The following is a 26,546-nucleotide window of genomic DNA, read 5'->3' as shown; positions in this document are numbered from 1 at the left end:
CTCTCTCTGGCGCGGTCCTCTCTCTCTCTCTGGCGCGTCCTCTCTCTCTCCTCTCTCTCTGGCGCGTCCTCTCTCTCTCTCCTCTCTCTGGCGCGTCCTCTCTCTCTCTCTCTCTCTGGCGCGTCCTCTCTCTCTCTCTCTCTCTCTGTGCTCTGTCCTCTCTCTCTCTCTGGCGCGTCCTCTCTCTCTCTCCTTGGCGCGTCCTCTCTCTCTCTTGGCGCTCTCTCTCTCTCTCTGGCGCGTCCCTCTCTCTCTCTCTGGCGGTTTCTCTCTCTCTCTCTCTCTTGGCGGTTCTCTCTCTCTCTCTCTCTCTGGGCGGTCTTTCTCTCTCTCTCTCTCTCTCTTGGCGCGTCCTCTCTCTCTCTCTCTGGCGCGTCCTCTCTCTCTCTCTCTGGCGGGTTTTCTCTCTCTCTCTCTGGCGCGTCCTCTCTCTCTCTCTCTCTCTTCTCTGTCTCTTTCTCTCTCTCTGGCGCGTCCTCTCTCTGGCGCGTCTCTCTCTCCTCTGGCGGGTTTTCTCTCTCTCTCTCTTGGCGTGTCCTCTCTCTCTCTCTCTGCGCGGTTTTCTCTCTCTCTCTCTCTCTCTCTGGCGCGTCCCTCTCTCTCTTCTCTCTCTCTCTGGCGCGTCCTCTCTCTCTCTGGGCGGGTTTCTCTCTCTCTCTCTCTCTGGCGCGTCCTCTCTCTTGGCGGGTTTTCTCTCTCTCTCTCTCTCTCTGGCGTGTCCCTCTCTCTCTCTGCGGGTTTTCTCTCTCTCTCTCTCTCTCTGGCGCGTCTCTCTCTCTCTCTTGGCGGGGTTTTCTCTCTCTCTGGCGTCTCTCTCTCTGGCGGTTTCTCTCTCTCTCTCTCTCCTGGCGCGTCCTCTCTCTCTCTCCTCTCTGGCGGGTTTTCTCTCTCTCTCCTCTCTGGTGCGTCCTCTCTCTCTCTCTCTCTGGGGGTTTCTCTCTCTCTCTCTCTCTCTCTGGCGCGTCCTGTCTCTCTCTCGCTCTCTGGGGGTTTTCTCTCTCTCTCTCTCTGGCGCGTCCTCTCTCTCTCTCTCTCTGGCGCGTCTCTCTCTCTCTCTCTCTGGCGGGTTTTCTCTCTCTCTCTCTCTCTGGTGCGTCCTCTCTCTCTCTCTGGCGCGTTCCACTCTCTTTCTCTCTCTTGACGTCTCTCTCTCTCTCTGGCGGGTTTTCTCTCTCTCTCTCTCTCTCTCTTGGCGCGTCCTCTCTCTCTCTCTCTCTGGCGGGTTTTCTCTCTCTCTCTCTCTCTCTGGCGTTTTCTCTCTCTCTCTCTGGCACGTCCCCTCTCTCTCTCTTTCTCTCTCTCTCTCTCTCTGGTGCGTCGTCCTCTCTCTCTCTGGTGTGTCTCCTCTCTTACTTTCCAACTTTCTAGCTTTCTCTGATTTAAAGCTGAGCTAAAGAAACGTTTTGGCCGATGTACCAACTTCTAATCGTCCATAAGCTCTATAGCTTGTCTACCTGTTCTAACGTTTTGTTCCTCAACGCATGTTCTAATCATTGAAGGCAACAAGTCTTTATATTCCTTCAGCAGAATTATCTCCAAGCTTTGTAGCTTTTGTCTGTTGTCAGTGATCATAAAATCTCTGCAGTACAGAAGAGGCCATTTGGCCCATCAAGTCTCTATGACTCTCTAAGAAAGTATCTTGCCCCAGGCCTCTCTCCCACTCTATCCCTGTAACCCCACACATTTACCATGGCTAATCCTATACATCTGGGACGCTAAGCAGCAGTTTCCCATGGCTAATCCATCTAGCCTGAACATCTTTGGACTATGGGAGGAAACCAGAGCAGCCAGAGGAAATCCACACAGACACGGGGAATGTGCAAAATCCACACAGACAGTGACCCAAGGCTGGAACTGCACTCAGGTCCCTGAAGTTGTGAGGCAGCAGTGCTAACCACTGTGTCACCATGCCGCCCACTTTTCACCCCTCATCTTATTAATTATCTATTGCAGCAAAATAAAAATGTTAAACATGTATCCAGCTCCTCCACTAGCTCAGAAGGTGAGCCAAACACGGCAAATGGCATAGTTTTGATTCCTTGTCGATACTGAGTTGACTTGTTTCAACCAAGGAATTCATTCAATTAAGAAGGCTTCAAATATCCCCAGTCCCCTATGTAACTGACAAAAAAAAACTTAAAGTAAAAAAAGTAACCCGTACTTCCCCTTGACACTGGTAGTAGAGTGTGTGGCACTGGTGGAACGGTATCCTTACATGAAATGGTATGTTGAAGAGAAAAGTGGAGCAAATTAGAGGAGTTTTTAAAATCTGCTTATGGTGAGATGGTAACCCAAAGTGCTGAAACTACAATAAGCAAAATACTGCGGATGCTGCAACCTGAACCAAGAACAGAGGATGCTGGAAAAATTCAGCAGGTCTGCCAGCATCTATCAGGAGAAGAGTCAACAGGCTCAAAATGTGAACGTTGTTTCTCTCCGAAAGCAAATTTGTAGGATCATCACAACTGAACAAAGTGTATGTCACACAGAGGCAAAATTGTGTTATTCTCTCTGACTCACACATAGCCCCAACAGAGTCTAAACATGCTCAAACCTGGGAAGCAAGCAATCTAAACTCAAAGCTTATCTAATGGAACTGGTAATGGTGATTATATATTTTCTCCTCATTCCTTTTGCATCAGTTTAGAGCACTGGCTATTTATTTTAGGAGTAATTGCAAATCGAGTCCTCAGCACATTTACTTTTCCTAATCCCAGTCTGGAGTGACGGCTGGGGGTGGCGGGGTGGGTGTTTTTGTGCCATTTTGGCACAAATTTGTCTTTGCTATTCACAAATGAGAAAACAGCTAATTTGCATTTCCCATAAGAAGAGGACAGAGAAAACCTGGATCTTCAAAAAGACAAACATGATCTTCTTCTCACTCACTCTTAATGGGTAGGGTGGTTTTGGGTCACAAAATAATTTGCTTCTCATGTAATATACGCCCACTTACTTGTCAGGGCAGGTAGATGTTTAAGCACATTTGATATAATATATTCCCAACAGCATCACGGTGTTAAATTTCAAAGCAACACAAACAGCACATTTAAAATTGTTGCGCAGAAGTGCAACAAAAAAAATCCAACTTCCCACTCAATCTTTGTGTAGCAGCTCCTTCATCTCATCTTATAAAATGCTTGTATCGATCCCAATTATACATAATGGAGAAAATCTCAAGGTCAAACCTTTTGTTCAAATTCTCCCTAGTCTTGGACTTAAAATAATTGCACACGAAATATCAAGTTAACTGTCTCACCGAGACCCACATTCATTCGTGGAACATGCTGCCTGGCCAGCATTTATTACCCCTCACTGATTGCCCTTGGAGGGCAATTGAGAATCAACCACATTGCTGTGACTCTAGAGTCACGTGTAGGCCAGACCAGGTAGGACGGCAGATTCCTTCCCTAAGGGGGCATTAGTGAACCAGATGGGCTTTCCCGCCAATCGACAATGGTTTCATGGTCATCAGTAGATTCTTAATTCCAGATATTTTTTATTGGATTCAAGATCCAATATCCACCATCTGCCAGGGTGGGATTTGAACCCAAGTTCCCAGAACATTAGATGAATTTCTGGATTCAGAGTTATGGTGTGGTCTTTCACGTCTTAAATCAATTCCATTGAATGCAATAAGGATTGGCTCTTTAGGTCAGCCTAGGAGTTGAACCACAACTAACCAGCTCCAGTAAAAACCTTACAAACAAACAATTTAAATACAATGCTATACAATGCAAACTCTTGCAAGTAAAAAGGTTCCCTGGGATGTACCAAAGTGCTGGTTTCTCATTAGCACTTCAGGATCCTGGCAATTCTTGCCCATGGTCACCTATGCAGTTAAGTGGCAGAATCAGTAAATTAATAGGTAGTTTTTAAGAGGTAGCATATTATTTATCACTTTATAGATATCAGAACAGTGTGGGAGGAGGTGACACTTTGAACAAAGCTGTAGCTTCCAACTTACAATCATAATCATTTTAGGATTGGACGAAGTAAAAAATCAAACAATTCATTTTCACTGGTTAAGAAGCGTTTCTAAATAAGATAGAAAGGTGCAGTCTCAGTAACTAAATTAAGGTGCTTAATAAAAGAAATTCTCTGATTATAATAACATTGGACATTTCTATTTTAAACAATCTCTAAAAAGCAACTTTAGACTCAGCAATAGGGGGGATTTCGTGCTCCCATTTGTATGAATTATGACAGGTCCCACCTTGACATGCTCCTGATGAGTAAAACCCATTGGAGATGCACAGCTAAGTGCAATCTCCAAAGTGGGGAGTCATAGAGGTTTACAACATGGAAACAGGCCCTTCGGCCCAACTTGTTCATGCCGCCCAGTTTTACCACTAAGTTAATCCAATTGCCCGCATTTGGCCCATATCCCTCTATATTGTACCCACCTGTATCACTGCCTCAAGCAGCTTGTTCCAGACACCCACCACCCTCTGAAAAATTTGCCCCCCTGGACCCTTTTATACTTCTCCCCTCTCACCTTAAACCTCTGCTCGCTAGCTTTAGACATCCCTTGAGAATCATGCCCAGGCAGTACCTTGGCACTGTGGAAATAGGAGCTATTGCTTGGGTGGATGTTCCATGTGTGTGCGTGTGTATTGGGGGCGGGGGGGGATTCTATTTTTTTTTACTTGTTTAAATTGGGCTGCTTCAATCTTTTAAAATCCTAAGTTGCTGGTGGAGCAGGGTCAACCATAGCCCCAGTGCCACCGTGACATTGTAGAACCTGCACCTTAATTTTTTGTTTTGATTAAGAGTCTAAAAATATAGTAGAGGAAGACACTTCTGGGTTGGCAGCTTGCATCCTATTTTTTCACTCCTGATGTGCCATCCTGCAAAAAATAATCAGAAAATTCCACCTATAGATTCTGGAGCAGCTTAAGATACCTTTTTCACCTTTCTTCCAAGGAATGTTCTAATGTTTTCATTAAACCAATGCTTCCTTTTAATGTGTGTACTTTGCTCAGATCTTTGGCTGCAACACTGTCATCTTCCCAATGTGGCAAGCAATGGATGACTGCCAACATTGAATATTTGGCTCTGATAAATTCGGCTTTGTTGAGGCGTACTTTGTCTTGAGGGCTCGCACATACTTAACAAAATGACTTTATTTGATCCCTTTGAATTAAAGGTATATCTGTTTTCTTACAGCTCTAATCTGTTGTCTGAAAGCTTCTAGTACCAGCAATAAGCTCTCAATAAAGCTTTCTTCACTGCCTCAGTCTCCAGATCTCTCCTCGGACACATATACTTCACTAGCCCTACTTACAAATTTAGTCTATGATAAGGATACACATGTCTTGTGGCCATTTCTAGTTATTTTACCAAAAGCACAAAAAGAATCTTGGCTTCTTACCCATTGAATTTTGGGAGAGCTTGTACATATTTGAACATTTCCCCATGGTTTTCCTGTCTTGAACCCCTTCCTTCCTCCTTCAACTCTGTGCCTGCTGCCATTTGTCACATTTTAATTAGGTGCTCCCTTTTCTTCCATGGCTAACTTCTGCATTCCCAATTCCCTTTGAAACTTTCTCTCTTTTTGGCTCTTTCTTTTCTTTCCCTCTCCTCTCTTTCTCTCTCTCTTTCCTCTTGTTCTTTAATTCTTTCCTGCATCTCTAAATTTTTCTTAATTGCTATGTCACTTCGTACTTGAAGCTTAGCTAGTTTGGTTTCCTCCCTTCTTGACATATTGGGTCTAGCTAACCCCTCTTCTGTATTTAAACGTGTTGCTAGATTTTCACTTATCTCAGATTTTCTTCCCTAAAGGACATTGGTGAACCAGACAATCGACCATATCGCACCAGATGGGTTTTTCCGACAAAAAGCAATGGTTTTATGGTCAGTAGATTCTTAATTCCAGACCTTTTTATTGAATTCAAATTCCCCCATCTGCCATGATGGGATTCAAACTTGGGTCACCAGAGCATTACCTGAGTTTCTGGATTAAAAGTCTAGTGATAATACCACTGCGTCATCTCCTCCCCATAACTCTTGCTATACAAAATACACTTATGCTATAGGAAATAGAGCCTCTCTTAGAAAATGGAAGGTTGGATTAAAGTATTGGGTGGCACGGTGGTCAGCAATATTGCCTCTCAGAGCCAGGGACCCGAGTTCAATTCCCAGCTGGGTCACTGTGTGGAATTTGCACATTCTCCCCACGTCTGCATCAGTTTCCTCCCACAGTCCAAAGATATGTGGGTTAGGTTGACTGGCAATTCTAAATTGCCCCTTAGTATCAGGGGGACTAGCTTGGGTGAATGCATTGGGGTAATAGGGATAGGGCCTGTACAGGAATGTGGTTGCTGTAGACTTGATTGGCTGAATGGCCTGCTTCTGAATTTAGGATTCTACGATTGTCTGTTTTACACAGGAGGGAGGTAATTGTGTGGAATGGGCTGCTCAAGTTGCATTATGAAGTCTTAACAGTATGAACAAAATTTAAGGGAGAATTGGATAGATAATTAAGGGAGTGGGCAATTGAGAGATTTTAGACTCAGCCTTCTTTCCCAGTTCTGTTTCTTTCTATATTTCTAATCACTAATCTGGGAGCAGGTCCTTGGTTTAACATCTTGCCAAAAAGGTAGTGGTATTTCTTCACAGTCATCCCTCAATGCAAACATGATAGCCTCGATCAGTGGTCCCCAAATGCTCAATCACAATTGACAGATCTTTCCTTTGGCTGCCGAAAATGCACGGGCCTTGGGTTTCTCATGATGGTGAATGGATCAGCTCATTGACTGCTGAATTGCAGGAACCAAAACATGGACAAAGCTTGGTGAAGATAAAAGATGAGTGAGGGGTGAGGGACCTCCAGGAGGCAAGAACCTACCATTTCTACCAGGAATGGGAAAGTGAGTTTCTTTTTACAAATGTCAAAAGCGAGACCATTTGTCAACAATATTATCTTGAGTAAAAGAACAGCTTCACAAGACTATATATACAAAAATTTAATAAAATTTCCCTTTTAAATAGCGCCATTCGCACAAAGAAAATTGGGAGTTAAAGGAAATGTTGCAAGTTCAACAATCACTCTTCAAAACGTGTGGCTAAATGCAAGGCTCGCAAAAATGTGTTTTCTCACATTGGCCATCTGCTGGCCAAACATAAGAACCAGCTCACTGATGCTGAAGTTATCAAGGCGGCATGATGGCTGCTGCCGACACCTTGTTTAAAAATAGATGCAATAATGACAGCCATCAAGAGCATGCCGTTTGATGCTTTAACAGTAGCCAGAAGGGTGGAATTGTGTTCGGCAAATACACCAAGACTTATCAGGCTGTGAATGTTTCTCACTGCAGTTTGACATATCAGTAGACATGACAGTTATAGCCCATCTGATTGTTTCGTCCACATAGCATTCAAAGATGCAACAGCAAAGGAGGACTTCCTCACTCTTTTGCCACCTGGAGGACAAGAGGTGAGGATGTCTACAACTAATTTAAAAGGTACATGATGAGAATAACATTCCGATCAAGAAACTGGTTTCAATCACAACTGATTATGCACACTCAATGTTGGATGTCAATACGCTTTGCAGAAATGACATGGAATTCCCTTCCTTTGTCAATTACCACTTTGTGCAGCAGGTGGTCAGGAAGGCGAATGGGATGCTGGCCTTCATAGCGAGGGGGATTGAATATAAAAGTAGGGAGGTCTTGCTGCAGCTGTATAGGGCATTGGTGAGGCCGCAGCTGGAGTACTGTGTGCAGTTTTGGGCGCCGCACCTGCGCAAGGATATTTTGGCCTTGGAGGGAGTGCAGAGGAGGTTTACTAGGCTGATACCGGAGTTGAGGGGGTTGAGCTATGAGGAGAGGCTGAATAAACTAGGCTTGTACTCGTTAGAGTTTAGAAGAATGAGGGGAGATCTCATTGAGACGTATAAGATGATGAATGGGATAGATAGGATAGAGGTGGAAAGACTCTTCCCGCTCAAAAAAGACAGTAGGACTAGGGGGCACAGCCTCAAGATAAAGGGGGGGCGGTTCAGAACGGAGTTGAGGAGGAACTTCTTCACTCAAAGGGTGGTGAATCTCTGGAATTCTCTGCCCGTTGAAGTGGTGGAGGCTGCCTCGCTAAATATTTTTAAGAAGCGGGTTGATGGGTTTTTGATAAGAGAAGGGATTAAGGGTTATGGGGAGAGGGCGGGAAAGTGGAACTGAGCCACGACAGTTCAGCCATGATCTTATTGAATGGCGGGGCAGGCTCGAAGGGCCAGATGGCCTACTTCTGCTCCTATTTCTTATGTTCTTATGTTCTTATCCACCAACAAGCTTCAGAGACAAAGTTATTCATTTTTCTTGTGTAATGATAGTTGTCAAGATTGTCAGCTCAATTCGTGCCAGAGCTCTGCAACATCACTTGTTCAAATCGTTACTCGATGAGCTTGATGCCACCAACAGTGAGCTAACCTTTTGTGTGGATGTGAGGTGGTTAAGTCGAGGAAAAGTCTTCCAGAGATTCTAAGGTCTACTCCCTAATACTGTCAGCTTTCTTAAATCAAGAAATGAAGTGAGCTGTCAGATCAGGCATGGTTGCTTGACTGGATGGTTCTTGCAGGCATAAGAACAAAATTGAATTAGCTGAGCCATGAACTGCAGGGGAGAGACAGAGACTGATCAGTACAATGAGTGGGTTCAAGTTGAAACTGGGCCTGTGGTCCTCGCAGTTTGAAAAAAAAAATTACTGAGCACTTCCCAAATGTGAGAAAATACAACAACAGGTCAAAACAGAAAGGATTCCATCCAAACAATTTCTGTGACAATCTGAACAAATTGGAAAAGGAATTCAACAGATGCTTTCAGGAGTTAGATAAGATGGCACAAATTATTATGTTTGTCTCAAATTATTTTTTTAAGTGGACATTTGAAAACTGACAGCAAAGTGTCAGCAGGTGTTTGAACAAACCAAAGGACTTGTAAACAGAGTGAAGTACCCTCTTCTGCCTTGTGTGCACTCAAGATGAAGGCCTGCTTTGGCTCCACATACCTCTGTGAGGTGTAAATCATCAAGTCCAAGTATTGCATTCATCTCATAGATGCTCCTCTGTTGAACTTTAAGAGACTGGCCATTTCAAACTATGACCCAGACATCACTGTTCTCACTGATAGTGTGCAAGCACAGGTATTGCACTAAGAACAGGTGAGAATTATGCATAAATACATTTTGGGAGTGTTAGTAAAGTTGAATTTCTCAAGAGTAGATCTCATGCTGCATTTTGTGCTAAAAGTAATTTTGTGCTTACAAAGATTGGAGACTACTGGCCGAAATCATACACTGAAAACTTACAGTTTACAGAATCGGGGATGAGAGAGCTTTCAACTGAGCCAAGCTGACATATCAAGGTATATTGCTGGTATGGGTATCAGGTAGGGATACCAACCAATAACTAACCGCTGTTATGCATGTTGGGGCATAGCCCCTTTAAGAACTGGTCACATGATCTCAGGAGTGGGAGCTGTTGGGAACCACCCTGGTGGGCAGGCAATGTTTGGAGTATGAAGTAAGTAGACATAATAAAAAGCTGTGTTCCCTGACGTCTGACTGTGGAGCACTTATCGAGGAGAAGCCTCAGTACAACAGATTTAACATGATGAAGGTCGCGCGCTTTGACGGCCTAGAAAGTGAAGGACGGAAATCTTCAATACGGATCATCTAGAGATACACAATGCACAATAAAGATGGAAATCCTTCGAGAATGGGAGGACCATGGGGATAAAAGGGCGTCATAGAAAACAGCAAATGGATGGATTTGGGAACCGTCAAAGGTTGAAAGTCGGTCTCCACGACCGTTGCTGGCAAAGGGATACGGGCGATCAGAAAGACTTGGTCGTTGGGTGTGGCAATACCAAGCACTTAGGGAGAAGTGAGCACATCAGTTAGCGTAGGAAAAACAGGCTGTGAGTCTAATCCAGGGGCAGGGAAATCCCTGAAGTCAGTACAGAGAATTGGCAGGAACGTTCAGGGTTGATTAGGACACTCAATCAAAGAGACTGTCATGGACGTCCAACATCAATTTGTTCAGTATTTTACCACCATGAATGAGGGCAGCATAATAGCACAATGGTTAGCACTGCTGCCTCACAGTGCCAGGAACCTGGGTTAGACTCCCAGCTTGGGTCACTGTCTACATGGAGTTTGCACATTGTCCCCGTGTGTCCGTTTTCCTCTCAAAGTCCAAAAATGTGCAGGTTGGATGGATTGGCCATGCTAAATTCTCCTTCAGTGTACCTGAACAGGCACCGGAGTGTGGCAACTAGGGGATTTTCACAGTAACTTCATTGCTGTGTGAATACAAGCCTTACTTGTGACTAATAAATAAATAGACGTGAAGATGGCAGATGACAACATGGTGCTGTCCTTTTGAGCACAATGGGAAGTAAAATGTTCGGCGTTTTGTGAAGCCTGCTGCAGCCAAAAATAGCAAAGGAGAAAACTGTTCAAGAGTTGTGCACAGTAATGGAGGCGCACTTTGTACCAAAACTACTGCTGATTACAGAACAGTTCAGGTTCTACAAGTGGGACCAGATGGAGAGCAAGACCAATGCCAAATTTGTGTGTCCTTGAACTTAGCGGAGCACTGTGTCTTTGGGGCTTTCTTGCAGGGTGCATTACAGGACTGGCTTGTATGTGGCCTCCTGAAGGGAACAATCCAGTGGAGATTGTTCCTGATTGGCTTTTGAAAATGATGTATTTTCACCTAGATGACAAAGCACTACGGCTATAGCCCAAGTATGGAACGCCACAAGTAACGATCCATGGATTTCATCTTATGAGGAAACATTGTACGTACAAATCAGCCTGATTTGTGTCCCTACCTGTGCAGGAGGTGGGAGTTATTGCCTTTTGTGTGGAATGAAAGTGATTATTCCTCCTATATTACGAAGACAGATGCTGGATCAAGTGCACCCAGAGAACCTGGGAGTGGTGTGAATGAAGGAGATTGCCAACAACTATTTTTGGTGGCCAGTGTTGACTCACAGATTGAGGAGAAGGCAGGTGCTTCTGAATTCTGTGCGGCAAATACTGCCGTTGTTGCCCACGCATCTATGGCTGAAGCTCCCTGGCAGAGGATTCATGTAGACTTCGCAAGTTTGATGGAAGGAAAAATGCTTTTGGTGGTCAGTGTCCACTCAAAATGGCCAGAAGGAGCAAGTATGAAGTCTGTCTGCAGAGGTGACAATAGATTGACCTTACAGGTTGCTCGATTTGGGAGTCCTGAGCAAATAATGAGCGACAACAAGCCACGGTTTGTGGCAAAGGAGTTTGTGGACAATCTTGACCACCAAGAAGTCTGACAGGTGAGGTCAGCTCCGTACCACCCTGTGATTAAATGGCCAGGCAGAAAGGTTTGTCCAGACCTTAAAGCAGGCCTGAAGGTTTCCCAGGGGGAGGGTTCCCTTGGAAGGTGAATGAGTTGATTCCTAAATACATACTAAACACACTTAGACACTAAACAGACCCAGTGTTACCTGGTACTATTGATGTTTGGTTGCAAATTGAGAACCCCTTTTGAGCTGATGTGGGCAGGAGAGACAGGAAAAGTGGTGGCAGAAATCTAGGAAGGTCAAGCTGGTCTGGTGGGAGGGGAAGTTCAGGAAAGGAGAAACCGTGTTGGCGAGGAATTATTGTTGGGTGAGAAATGGGTTCCAGCGACAGTGGTGGCCCAGACAGGGTCATTGTCTTATAGTGTACAGATCCAAGATGAATGGGTCTGAAGGAGGCACACAGATAAACTGGTGGCTGCCCCATTTCAAAGGAAGGAAATTCTCTCTGCTCTGCAATCATGACAGGCAGAACCAGGGGAAATGACTGAGTTTAGGGTTCCTGAAGCAAAAGTAGTTTCCTCCAGAGAGGAAACATTGGCAGAGTCTACTGAAGATACTAACCCAAGCAAGAGAGGAAACTCAAGAGCTTCCAGAAATTCTGGGAAGGACACCCAAGAAGACTCCTGAGGCAAGGAGATACTCATCCAGGAACTGCTGTCCTCCAGACAGACTGATTATGTCTATGTAGACATTTAAGTGGACGTTGATAATGTTATTCACAAGGCAGCATGGTGGCACAGTGGTTAGAACTGCTGCCTCACAGTGCCAGGGATGCTGATTCCCAGCTTGCATCATTGTTTCATGGGTTTCTTCCTAGTGCTCCGATTTCGTCCCACAATCCAAAAGATGTGCTGGTTAAGTGCATTGGCCATGCTAAGTTTTCCCTTGGTGTATCTGAACAGGCGGCACAGTGTGGCGACTAGGGGATTTTCACAGTAACTTCATTGCAGTGTTAATGTAAGCCTGCTTGTGACACTAAAATTTACTTTAAAATGTTTTTATATATAGTTGCATTGTGTGTGTGTGTATTATGTATGTTGTATGCCCCTTTAAGAGAATAGGTCAGGTGACCCAGGACTCAAGCTCCACATTGGGGGAGCTTTCCAAGCCAGTCTTGTGTTGACTGTGCTGGAGAATAGATGTGTTATTAAACAGTTCCAGTTAGTTTACTCCCAGTTACTGCGTGGTCTTTTATTGGTGCATATTAGACCTGATACATTACAAGGAAGGAATAGAGAGACACAAGGAAAATTGAGATGGTACTTCAGGTTTGACTGCAGGAATTTATTGACAAAACCCAGGGGTCCCATAAAGCCAAGTCTCAAACAGAAAAGGCATGAAGCTGGTCCAGTGATCCAACTTTCTCAAAATCAGCTCTGTGAATTAAAGCTAACTGGAAAAGGAGCCAAGATCTCTAAACATACATGGATTCATACTCTGAAAGTAATGTGGAAACTGGAAAAGATAGAGACTTTTGCAACATTACAAGCATTTGAGGGCCACTGCAACAACTGGTCTCTCCACCATGCATCAATGATATCACCCTGCAAACATCAATGGTGGAATACTCTTGCTAGGAATACCAGTGTAATGCAGAGGAACATCATCCACAAGTGTTGTGCCCATGCACAGCCGACAACCCTCAATAAAATCCATCTTGAAAAACACAAAGTATCTGTGAATGATTTAAGCTATGTTGCAGTTAACATTCTCTCTGATGATAATGCTGAAGGCAGTGTTCACCTACTTATTTCCTCAAAGCTTAAGACATTTATTTCATGTTCCAAAGAAACTATGTGACTTTTGACATGAGAATGTGAGAAGATTATCACAGCTGATTATCTGCACACGGAGCAAAGTTATCTGTAAATAAAGCTAGCAAAAGACAAAAAAATGTGAGTGCACGTGAAGGAACACAAGATGTGAGAGAAAGGAGAAGGAAAACAGCGAAGTGGTTGTGAAAGAGAGAATAATGGTTTACTACATGAGGTTGTAATAAAATTATACGTCATTCATTTTCAATGACTTCACTAACCTCCTGGGTTCTTACTGATGTCACTCTCCATGTCACCACCATATGCATCCTGACTCTCACTTTCTCCATATTCGCTGCCTGCTATCACTCGTGACTCTGTTGGCCTGCGTCCTGAGGAAACGTAACTGGGGGCCCGTCCTGGAGGCATTGACCCAACTTCACCAGCTGAAAATTAAGACTCGGTTAATACTGGTCGGTGACCAGACTAATAAGGGTAGATATTCTAAATAACAGGATTGCCCCGAAAGGTGCAATTGAGCAAATGAAGAATGGGAAGTTGGGTATCAGCAACTACACTGCAGGATTGTCATTAAAAACCTTCCTGGCTTATGGTTTAAGAGAGGAAACATGCTGTCTTTGGTCAGTCCTCCCTTTACGTGACTCCAACCCCAGGTGATTCACTCTTAACTATCCTTTGAAGTAATATAAAAAGCCATTCAACTGAACAATTTGCCTATTACTAATCCAAGATGTAGGTACACTGAAATGACTCCTATGGAGCCAGTGTCTCTTCACCAAATTTAAATTTATTTACATAGTAAGCAAAACTCAGACAGGTACTTCCTCGTACAGCGTATAAATCCTGAGTCCAGTAACCCTGACATTCCACGTTATGTACACATGCAGGGCTCCCTGATTGCATAAGCCATTACTACCTCAAATCAGGGAGCTCGTATTCTCAGAGGTCCACATTGTAGGCCTTGTTAAAGTCATTATATTCACCACCACTACTTTCTAACAAACAAATAATTATTCAATCCCATATTCCCAGTTGGGAGCCATTATCAGGAAGGGGCTCAGGTCAGGGATTTACAATAATTGTTTTGGAAACAGATGATCACAGACTTTCCTCACAGTTCATGTTAAACCATATACAATATTTTGAGGGACTAAAACATTACCCCATGTATTTTTTAACAAAATATATAGAGATATGCTCATTGCAATTTCAAAGAAAAATTAAAGGTGGACAAAGATCTTTAAAATGGCTGAATCTATGACTGGAACAGAGCCATACAAACCAGGCAGTCCCAGATTGCCCAGTGCCAAGTTAGCTGATCCTATCCAGGGAAGCAGTTGTAACATTACAGTACAGCTCATTATTCCTAGCTTTGAAGAAGGATTATAATCCACAGCTTCTACTCAGGAACTGCCAGCTAGTATGGACTAATCAGACTTGATTAGGATGCCAACTTGACAGCACTCACTGTCTAGGCTGGCTCATGAATCAGTGATCATGGGAATGAAATGCTAATGGCTGGTTAGTGCCAATGGAATCCTATCCCAGGAACGTTGACGGGATTGTCAGCGGGACTCAACATCCTGCGAAACCCAGAAACCACAAATCCCACTGGCGAGATTGTGATTTCCGTTTGGTCATGAATGTGATTTTAATATATTAACGTTCATTTCCAGATAATTTACACCCCCCAGCTGTATTTTCAAACCTCACCAACATGATGTCACGTCAGTGAGATTTACAACTGGTTCACCCAGATGTGAATTTGTCGTGGGGATCCCCAGGGGCATAAAGGTGAGTATAGCTTCCAGGCGGGAGGCACATGGCCAGGCTGTGCCCTGGCATTGCCTCCTGGCACAGGTTGGCATTGCCAGGTTAGCACCATGCCTGACTGTGCTAACCTGTGCCAGGGTTAGAATCGGGATGGACCCTAGTGGAAGCCTCATGGGAGGGCCTGACTCATTTATTTGTAGTGATGTGGGGACGGTGATGTTGGGGGGCACAGGGGAGGGAGGGATGTGGGGTGGGGGAAGAAGGGATGTGGAGGCGGGGGAGAGAAGGATGTGGGAGCTGGGCATGCTGATGACGTTCAGGAGGAACTGAAGATAGAGCTTGATGCTTGAATGCTTGCACACACGTGCCAAGCCCCATTTATTAATATCTAGATAGGAACACAGGAACAAAAGTAGGCCATTCAACCTCTTCAGTTTGAAATGCCATTATGACTGATCTTTATCTTAACCATATTTACCCAGATTTGTTCCAGACCTTATGGTAGAGCTCTATAATTAATGTTTCAACAGGCTTGAATTACATAATTAAAACTGTTGCATATGAATTTCTAGCTAGGCTAAAGATTAATGATTGATGTTTTGAAATTAAATGCCAACCAGCATTAATATTTTTCACTTTGTAAGCATCGTGTTGGGGATAATAGAATATTCAGAAACTATTTGGCCGATACAGTTCCTTTGAGCTCCTGCACCGCAACATTCCCCATCACACCAGTGGTGCAGGTGGTGGGCCAGAGGAGTGAAGTGGTGAGGGAGAGTGAATATGTGCGAAGGGTGGGGAGGAGGTGAGAGTATGCGCAAGGGGTGGGGGGGCAAGAGAGAGCATGCGTGAGGGGTGGGGGGCAAGAGAGAATATGCATGAGGGATGGGGGGTAAGACAGAGCGTGTGCAAGGGATGGGGGGGCAATTGTAGGAATTCTATGATTCAGCCTTCAAATCTGGGGTGTGAATATAGGATGGGGGGGGATAAAGCTAAGCACAGGGCCTCACAAACTGTGAATCAGCCTCCGGTTTCATCAATTAAACTGCTTGAGCCACAGTTTGTTTGCCCAAAAGGCCAGCTAGACCCTGACATATCCTAAATTTAACACAAAATGTAATTAGGAAGCTCTGGAGGATGTAGAATCTCTAATGGTTTGCAGGAGACTTCATTCATCAATGCTAACTACTTTTCGGTGATTCAGATTCCAATGGTCATTGCAAACAGCCATAGAATTAGGACAGTGAGACAGATTTATATAACGGCTGAGGACAAAAATAGACATCACTATTTTAATGTCTATGGAGCAAAGCTTTCATTGCAGCCATGGGGTATCATTAAACAGGATAGTGCTGCTAATAACTTTGATTCCCACTCTCCATAAGTCAGCATTATGCAAAGAGGTACAATGGTCGTATATTGGAGCTACACTGCTCCCTCCCAATCTCCAAATGCAGCTCATAGTTTATTTACTTGACTTGATAATAATAAACCTCTACTTTAATTAGACTCATTCTCTATCCCCTGCAGGAAGACAGCTGGGTAACAGCTTGCTGCCTCTCTGGTTTGCCATGCGAAGGCAGTTGATACTGCAGCTTGCCTATCTGTCGGAACATTAAAGGGAACATTATTGGGGAAAATAAATAATGTTCATAAAAGTGTGGATTGTTCCTGATGATTGGGACACAGTGCCCTAAATGTGAAGGCACAGATTTAGGTTGATTTGCTAAAAAAGCAAACGTGATATGGGAAAAAAACTTCTTGACTCACCGAATGGTTCGAGTGTGGAATGCACTACCTGGAAGTGTGGTGGAGGCAGGTTCAATGGGGGCTTTCAAAAGGGTGTTAGATGATTACTTAAATAGAAACAACTGCTGGGGTATGGGGAAAAGGTAGGGGAATGGCACTAACCCACAACGCTGGTTTGAACATGATGGGCCAAATGGCCTCCTGCTGTGATATTGTTCTTCCTGCACAGCTCTTACTGAGGAGAGCGTTACCAGGCAAAGCTGGGTATCTCTATTTTGGTAGGGATAAAAGAAATGGATGGGGACATCTGGTTTGGAGGAGACCTCATGGCAAACACTTACTCTGCCATGTACACTCTGCAGATAGCTCATCTCTCAGCTTACAGTAAACCCCACTGTAAGCCAGGCAATGGAGAACGCCCAGCACTCACTTGCCTTGCTCCCTTTGGCAGCAGAGGAACACATGGTTTTGGACAGAGGTTCTGCCCCAATAGAAGCTCCCTGCAAATTGCTAGTGCTTTTGGGATAAGGGATATTTTCATCTTTGGAAACAGTATGGATGAAATCTTTGCACAGTGATGAATTGTAGGCCAACAAAAAGGCTAATCAGGAGAAGATGGGCAGAACTTTCAACTTCCAGTGGAGTCTGACAGTACCACACTGGCCACCCATTATATAGACCTGATTTTCTTATCGATACAGTGAATAAAAGGGAACCTGTGTGCACAATATGCTTATTCCAGTTGTACACCCAGATGAAATTGTCTCTTAAATAGTCTGATCACATCAGTGATTTATTTTTGATGTATAATTCACACTGTGGCAACAAGCTTCAAAGCGGCTGCTTTCCTGTGACAGACGCCTTTGGTTCTTTCATGCCCTCTTTTCATTCACAACTGTTTGAAGTATTTCTGGAGCACATCCCAAGGCTGCTGGTGTCTATCACAGGGCACATTCCAGAATGCTGGAGCAACAATTGGCTCAGCATTCACAGCTATCAGACTGTCAAAGATTACACTTTGATTTCTGCTGTTCTTTCCCAATGGAAAGAGGAAGGGTCCTGAAGGCCAATGAATAAGTTGCTGATCATGGATTTTACTGTGCATCCACAGCCAGTCGAGCTGTTGACTTTTTTTCCTTATGCAATGTTTGTACTTATCAAGGGCAATCACTCTGGCAGCATGGCCCCATTTGCTTTACTCCATTGTCAGTGCTAAGGACAAGATTGTTGCTGCAATGTAAAGGTCAGGTTGATTGGAGCTGGTGTGCTACTCTCGGGGATATTATATACAGAGAAATGTACATGTATCAATTATGTATCTTTAAAAGCAAGATCTCAGTTAATGATTGGAAAACAATGAAATATTTCCTATGTTAATGGACCCAAGCCCTTTTGTCAAAATGGGATAATTTTTAATCTTGATCTTTGTCTTCACGACTCTGCCCTTTAATGGTGTCTAAGAATTTCCAGGAAGATGGGTTGAGAGTTGAACTTGGACTGTACCTGCAATAGATGAAGGCTCATCACAGGTTGTATATGATATGGGGAAGCACAGTCCTAATCTTCCACCTTGTTTTCCTGGTTGATACATAGCCACAGTAGCCTTGAGGAATGGGAGTTGGGAAATCAAAGGTGGTGGCACTGTGGTCTGCTTTTGGACCTTTCCCAACAGAAAGTGTGGTAGCGGGAATCCCTGAGGACCATGTGATTGGGTTGAACCCAATGGAGAGGTAGAGCTGAAAGCCGAGCCAATCAGATGTAAAGGTCTGTGTCCTGGGTTGGAGAGGAACTTCACTTGGAGCCAGGGAGGAGCAGAGAGTAGATGTGTATACAGGTCTGTCAGATCCTTGTTTGTGTCTGTGTATATATGTGTAAATATGATTGGTAATAAACCCTTCATAGCTTTTGGAGCCACAGAGTGTCACCTTCCAGGAAGTCTGCAGGGGTTCAGGGTCAGGGCAAAATTTGGGAAGTGAGAAAGACTGGGATTTTAAATTCCGCCCTGAATGTTCAATAGCAGTAAATATCTTGTGACTGCCTATCTTCTCCCATCATTGGAAAATAACAGTTTTGAAAGCCTGTCTTTTTTAGCCAGGCTGAACTGTCTGGAACTTAAGCTTTGAAATTCTCTCCCTAAACTTCTATCCTCCTTTAAGATACTCCTTAAAACCTACCCATTTGATGAAGTTTTTGGTCCTCTGTCCTAATATTTTTCACAAGGCTTGGTGTAATATTAAGTTTAATGGTGTCCCTTTAAGATTTCTTGAAACATTTTATTACATTAAAGGTGCTACACAATTGCAAGTTGTTGTTTATCAGCCACACAAAGTAAAAAAGGACAAGCGATGACGGAGTTGGATAGGATTCACTGATAGTTTATTACCGGGACTGAGTAACAGCATGGAGGAAAATCCCCCCCATCGAGTCCACAAGCAAGCAAAACTACTTTATTCAAACTTCATTGCAGCCATAGCAGTGTGATCTGGTGACAAGAGGCGGCTGACTATCCCTGCACAACAGCTTCCCACTGCCCTGGAGAATGGAAATACGCAATTGCTTGTACTACTTCAGATCAAATAATTAAAAATGACTCAATACAGGGGAACATATTGGAAAGGGAAAGAATATTAAAGTGACATATTCCTCATTGAAATCAAAAGGTCACATTATAATGTTCTCCTTCCATTTGACTTCAATAGGTAATTGCGCAATGCCTGTTATTATCTTCTAATTAAAATTTCACAGTACAGGAATTGACCTGACCAACCATGTTGTCTGTGTCAGATCTCCACTACATACTCCACCCCTTTCCTTATCACATTTTATTTAATGTTTTAAAGATTTATTTTCCCTAGTGAAAGTTTTCATGTGTTTTCTTTCCACCATTGTTTCTGTAAAATGTTATTCCTTTGTTTTACACTGCTCCTGAGCATTTCTGTAAGGAAGAGATGATTGAGAGGTGACCTGAAAGAGGTCATCAAAGGACTTTAAAGTCTTGTTGGACATGGAGTAGAACATTTCCACTTGTGGGAGTGTCCGAAACTCAGGCCACGATTTTCTGCACCCGCTGCGGGAGATTCAGTGGCCCAGTTAAAAGTCCATTGACTTTAGACAGGACAAGATGGTCCCAGCAGTGGGTGGGGCTGAAAATCATGCTCTAGAAACATTAATATTTTATATTCTACCAATAAATTCAGTAAGGGATGCAGGAAAAACTTATTTACTCAAAGCTGTGAGAAAGTGGAACCCATTACCAAATGAACTAATTAAGGTGAATCGCATTTAAGGAGAAGCTAAGTGAAGGAGTAGGAAGATATGATAATAGGATGAAGATGGAAGGAAGGAGGATCCTGAAACATTAGGTCAAATGGTCTGTTCTTTTAGACTGTTATTTCAGTAAGGCGTTTGACAAGGTCCCTCATGGTAGGCTGATAGAAAAGGTGAAGGCTCATGGGATACAAGGCCAGGTATGTAGATGGGTGGAGAACTGGCTTGGGAGGAGGAGACAGCGGGTAGTAGTGGAAGGCTCCTTTTCCAATTGGAGGTCTGTCATCAGTGGTGTGCCGCAGGGCTCGGTACTAGGACCTCTTCTATTTGTAGTATATATTAATGACTTGGAAGAGGGGGTAGGTGGTGTGATCAGCAAATTTGCTGATGACACTAAGATGGTTGGATTGGCGGGTACTGAGGAGCAGTGCCTGGCAATGCAACAGGACATAGACAGGCTGGTAGATTGGGCAGATAGATGGCAAATGGAATTTAATCCGGAGAAATGCGAGGTGATGCACTTTGGCCGGAATAATGTGGAGGGGAGTTATACGATAAAAGGTAGAACTATCCGGAGTATAGATACACAGAGAGACCTGGGGGTGCAAGTGCACAAGTCCCTGAAGGTGTCGGTGCAGGTGCAGAATGTGATGAGGAAAGCGTATGGTATGTTAGCCTTCATAGGAAGGGGTATAGAATATAAGAGTAGGAGTCTGATGTTGCAGTTGTATAGAACGTTGGTTAGGCCTCACTTGGAATACTGCGTCCAGTTCTGGTCGCCGTACTACCGGAAGGATGTAGAGATCCTGGAGAGAGTGCAGAGGAGATTTACCAGGATGCTGCCTGGTATGGAAGGGCTGTCTTACGAGGAAAGATTGAACAAACTTGGGCTGTTTTCCCTTGAGAGACGTCGGCTGAGGGGGGATCTAATAGAGGTTTATAAGATTATGAAGGGGATAGATAGAGTAAATGGTGGTAAGCTTTTTCTGCTATTAGAAATGGATAGAACGAGGGGTCACGGGCTTAGGGTGAGGGGGGCTAGGTATAAGACAAATATTAGAGGGCAGTTTTTCACGCAAAGGGTAGTGGGGGTGTGGAATGCACTGCCGAGTAAGGTGGTGGAAGCAGGCATGCTAGGGTTGTTTAAGAGTCACTTAGACAGCCACATGAGCGGTCTACATATAGGGGGATATAGCAGGCCTTACTAAACATTGTAGGCTTGGGATTCCGTTTTTGCCTCAGGGATGTTACAGTCTTTGCCTGTTTAATAATGAATTTTTTGTCTCCACAGGCATTTAAGTCCACCTTGTTGACCAGCAAGGGGCATGCGTGCGGCAGGTTGTAGTGGGCTGCTCTTGGATGTTGCTTCGGGAGTTGCCTATTGCTTCATGTCGTTAGTGTGCTTAAACTGGACCATCTCGAGGGCAACATGACAGCTCAGAGACTATCTCTGTTGCTGTGCGGACACATGGATTTGGGCCTGTGTCTGTGGGAGTTTGCGCGTTCTCCCCGTGGTTGCGTGGGTTTCCTCCGGGTGCTCCGGTTTCCTCCCACATCCCAAAGATGCGCTTTTAGGCTGATTGATTGGGTAACAAATTGTCCCTATATTGGACCTCCCTGATCCTCGCACATTAGGCGTAGACTAAAATCATGAATAGGACACTGAGACAATGGGACGGCAGCGCGGGCTCGTTGGGCCGAAGGGCCTGTTTCCCGTGCTGTGTTGTTCTTTGTTCTTGTTCTGTTCTATGTTATACAAGAGCTTACACTCTTTTAAACCTCATCTGAATTGATGATCTATTAATAGTGCTATAATCCTCAAGCACCTTATTAAACATCTTTACTTTCTCTGATAGTTTATTCTATATGTAATTAAAAACCCACAAAGGAGGGCTTGTTTTATATAGGAAGTACTTATTTCACTGCCCCATCGCCAAAATAAATGTTATCATCATCTAAAAAATATCGATCAGTGAGTGAAGGACTTACCTGACTTTCTGCTGACTCCTCTTTTCTCGGTAGGGTCTCCTGTGCAACACAGAATCACAAATTCTTAGCAGAAACTTTTAACCTGGGCATTTCAGATAAAGTCTCAGAGCCAGTCATGAAGCCACATTTATGCGGAATCGGGAACTGCTGGCACCCCGTTCAACTTCTTCCCCCTCTAACCCTTGAAGCTTTGGGTTGTCACAAATGCTTTATTCCCTTTTAATGATATATCATAGTAATCTAAGCATTGTGCGTAGATTTAAAATGTGCAGTGCTTGTTCGGAAATGAGAGAGTCAACCTCATTAAAAATCCTCCTCTTGGGGGCGGAGACAGGTGAGGGGTGGGAAATGGGAGACAGTGACACTTCTATTCATCAAAGCACAATGCTAATTAATGTGTAACCAAGTTCAGAGAGTTGGTAATGAAAGAAGCACAAAAAGGAAAATCTAGAATCACAGAATTATAGAATAATACCGCACAGAACAGAAGGAGACCATTCTGCCCATTGTGTCTGTGCTTTTTGATGGAGTATATATGGAGCAATCATTTCCAACAGCAGAAGAATTTTAGATGATTGACAAAAAGACAAGAGGCAACATAAGGAAACATTCTGATACAGCAAAATATTGTGGTCTGGAATGTTCTGCCTGAAAGGGTGGTGGAAGCATATCCAACAGCAACATTCAAAAGGGAACTGGATAAATTGTTGATGGAAATAAGTGATGCGGAGAGAAGAGGAGTGAGATTAATTGTATAAATCTCTGGGAAATTTCTTGAATGAGAATTTATGGGTTAATGTGGAAGGTGTGATAGTGATGGGGACAGAAAGATTATGTCAAATAATAGCAAAGTCCTGTACAATTTCAGAAGTGCATGTACATTTTGAACTTTAAAAAAGCACATTCATATCTGCATGTTCCCACAATACTAAAGCACGTGGGAACAATGGCATAGTGATATGTTAGTGGACAAATAATCCAGGGGCTGGGACTAGTACTGCAGCAACAAGAGTTTAAATCGCACACAGCAGCTGGTGGAATTTAAATTCAATTAATTAACAAATCTTGACTAAAAATTAGCCTTAGTAACGGTGGTCAAGAGACAACAAGATTGTCACAAAAAACCATCAGTTCACTAATGTCCTGGAGCAGTAGTTGGCAACCTGCAGCCCAGGGGCCACATGTGGCCCATCTGGGTTCTGAGTGTAGCCCACAAAATATTTTGTTGACTGTCCTCTGTGCACAGGGTTGCCACGTTTCGTTGATTTCCATCTGCGTAGATTTAATTCCTGTAAGTATGATTAAAGTGATACACACATAAAGCAAGGGCAAATGAAGCGAGGTGCGTGCTGACTGCACACAACATTGACTGTGAGAGCTCTACGCTCCCTCCGTATCCAAACTGTAAATATTTATTCTGTTTTTACTGTTTGAAGTTGATAGTTCTATTAGTATATAAATGACTAAGCACATTCTATAACTCGTTGCGAAATATTCAGCATGTATTTAACCTTGTTCATGGGGACATGGTTAGTGAACAAGTTTGATTTTAATCTTGCAGCCCATTGAGATAAAGGAGGGCCACTCAAGCCATCCACTCACTAGTCTAGGTTGCCCGTCTCTGTCTTGGAGGGAAAGAAATCTGCTGTCCTTACCCAATTGGGCCCATATATGATTCCAGACCCCCAGCACTGTGGTTGACTTTTAATTGCCTTCTGGAAATGGCCTCGTAAACCACACAATGATATCAAACTACTATTGAAATTCAATAGAAAAATAATAAAATCAGATGACCACCCCACAACTGACCTAGGCACTGGAAATGATTGATGTACATCCTTTCCAGTTGACCCTGCTAAGTCCTCCTTACTAACATCTAGGGACTTGTATCAAAAAATGAGAACTGTCGCACAGACAAGGAACAACATGACATAGTCATACTCATAGAATCATACCTTATAGCCAATATCATGGACCCTTCCATTATTAAGCATGGATAGCACAGTAATATACAACCAGAAAGGAGTTGCTCAGGAAACCAGGAAGGAGTTGCTCAGGAAACCATGAAGTCTCATGACAGCAAATCAAATATGGCCAAAACATCCTGCTGATTGCCACCTACCACCCTATTCAGCTGATGAATCAGTACGCCTCCATGTAGAACATCACTTGGAAAGAACACTGAGGATAACGAAAGCACAGAATGTACTCTGGGGAGACTTCAGTACCTATCAGTGAGTGGCTCAGGAGGACCACTAGTGACCGAGCTGGCTGATTAGTGAAGGACAAATCCTCCAAACCAGGCAGGTGGTGAGAGAACAGAGGAAAAAAAACACCTGACTTCACCCTCACCAATCTAAATTTCACAAATGCATCTTTCCACGATAGCAACGGTAGGAGTAACCATTACATTGTCCTTGTAGAAATGAAATCCCATCTTTATACTACCACTCTGCTAAATGCAGATTCAGAACGGATCTCACAGTTCAAAATTGGGCTTCCATGAGGTCTTGTGGCCCATCAGCAGAATTGTATTCAACTACACTAGAAATGTCAAGACCCAGCATATACCCCCTCCACCATTACCATCAAGCCAGGCAATCAGTCCTGGTACAATGAAGAGTGCAAGACAGCATTCCATAATCATCGTCAGGCAATGAGGTGTCACCCTGATGAAGCTACAACTCAGGATTAGTTGTAATAGACATACTATGCCATTTCATTCTGCCAGGGCTACACAGCTCCTTACCTCACTATATCCTTGGTCCAAACGTGAAAAAGAGAGTTGAGTTCAGATGTGAGGTGAGCGTGACTGTCTTTGACATCAAGGCCGTGGCATGTGACATTAAGAAGACCTAGCAAAATGGCAATCAATGGGAGTGGGAGAAAACTCTTCGTTGGTTAGAGTGATATCTATGAAAGTCGGTTGTGGTTATTGGAAGCTAATTACCTCAGTCACAGGACATTGCTGCAGAAGTTCCTCAGGGTAGAGTTTTAGGCTCAACCATCTTCGATGATTTATTCATCATTAGGTCAAAATGGGGATGTTCACTGATGATTGCACAATGTTCAGCATTGTCCACAACTCCTCAGATATGTAACAGTCCATGCCCAGATTCACAAAGACCTGGACAATATTCAGGCTTGTGCTGATAAGCGACAACTCTCATTCTCATTATTTAATTACCAGACGTTGACAAGAGAACAATGAGACAACTAACTAGAGAAAATCCAACCATCACTTTTTGACTTTCAATGGCATTACCATGATCCACACCTGGGAGATTACCATTGATTAGAAACTGGACTGGATGAATCGTATAAATACTGTGGTTACAAGAGCAGGTCAGAGGCTGAAAATTATTCAGTGAGTAACTCAGTTCCTGATTCCACAAAGTTTGTTTCCCATCTATGAAACAAGTCAGGATTGTGATGGAATATGTTCCATTTTCCTGGATGAGCACAGCTTGGACAAGAATCTTAACATCATCCTGGAAAAAGCACCCTACTTGATTGGCACTCCATCCACCATCTTAAAACTTTCACTGTCTCCACCACCTACAAGATGCACTGCAGGAACTTGCCAGGCCTCTTCTGAAAGTACCTTCCAAATCCATGATCGCTACTACCTTGGGCAGTAGATGTGAACACCACCATCTGCAAGTTCCCTCCAAGCTGCTCACCATCCTGATTTGGAGTTATTATCACCATTCCTAAACTTACACTGGTATGAAAACCCGGAACTGACAGCACTGTGGTTGCATTTATATCACGTGGACTGCAGCAGTTCAAGAAGGCAGCTCACTACCATCTTCAAAAACAATTAGGGTTGGGTAAAATGCTGGTAGCTGGCAATTCCCAAGTCCTCGCTAATGAATAAAAGTTACTGAAATTATTAAATTTAATAGTTAGTTTAGTTTGGAAATGTATCTTCTGGCATGGTAATAAATTTGACCAGAATAGAATGATCTGAGATTTGATTCTCAGATAGTGATTGCAGCCAGATAAATCTGAATTTATCTCGATTCCTCTTGAGCTAAAGTAAAAATATGCAGGCAGTATTACAGCTGATTACCTTCAAGTGATTCTTCCTGTTAAGTGTGGATCTGTGAGAGAAATTATGTACATGGATGAGGTGATGTCACAACATTTGTAGTCTGCTGATAGTTAATTTCTTGATTGAAACAAAGGATAGACTTGCCAATTGATATATCAGCATGATCAGCTCTGAACCCATATCCCAATAAGTTAGCAGCTTCAAGAGGGAAACAAAACTTCCTGGTAGTGGGATAGGGGAGAAATAACACCATTCTCAACTGTGCTCAGAGTCAAAGGTTTGAAAGCAAATAAATCTAAATTTCTAAAACCCTTCGCAAATCAGTGCTTCCTTAGTCATCAACTCTCTGACCAGACTCTGGCATTAGTCATGATTCTTAAACACAATTCACCAATATTCAAATCTCCATTCTGTGCCGGGCAGTGATCCATATCATACATGCTGTTTGTTTTCTTGTTTAGTTGGCGAGAGATAATGACACTGTGCCAGCCTCTTGCATCAACTTTGTTGCAGGACCAGTCTCCTGTCAGGATAAGGGTACTGGTCCTCCTGATTCTCCTGTCAAGATAAGGGTAATCACAGATCTGTTAAACT

The 26,546-nt window shown here is 43.5% G+C and overlaps 1 protein-coding gene across 1 annotated transcript in view; it reads right to left on the bottom strand.

The window, feature by feature from the left end:
* LOC145355775 (rabphilin-3A-like) overlaps positions 1-26,546 on the bottom strand; it is a 180,128-nt gene that overhangs the window by 69,207 nt on the left and 84,375 nt on the right. Inside the window, exons 8-9 of the mRNA XM_080208131.1 lie at positions 21,896-21,934; positions 13,378-13,542 (exon numbers count right to left, since the gene is read on the bottom strand). Coding sequence (XP_080064257.1) covers positions 13,378-13,542; positions 21,896-21,934 — 204 coding nt within the window. The remainder of the gene's footprint in view (positions 1-13,377; positions 13,543-21,895; positions 21,935-26,546) is intronic.

Source organism: Carcharhinus amblyrhynchos, chromosome 20, assembly GCF_965287045.1.
Source record: "Carcharhinus amblyrhynchos chromosome 20, sCarAmb.v2.hapA, whole genome shotgun sequence".
Classification (NCBI taxonomy): domain Eukaryota; kingdom Metazoa; phylum Chordata; class Chondrichthyes; order Carcharhiniformes; family Carcharhinidae; genus Carcharhinus; species Carcharhinus amblyrhynchos.
This window is presented reverse-complemented; position numbering and strand designations above follow the sequence as displayed.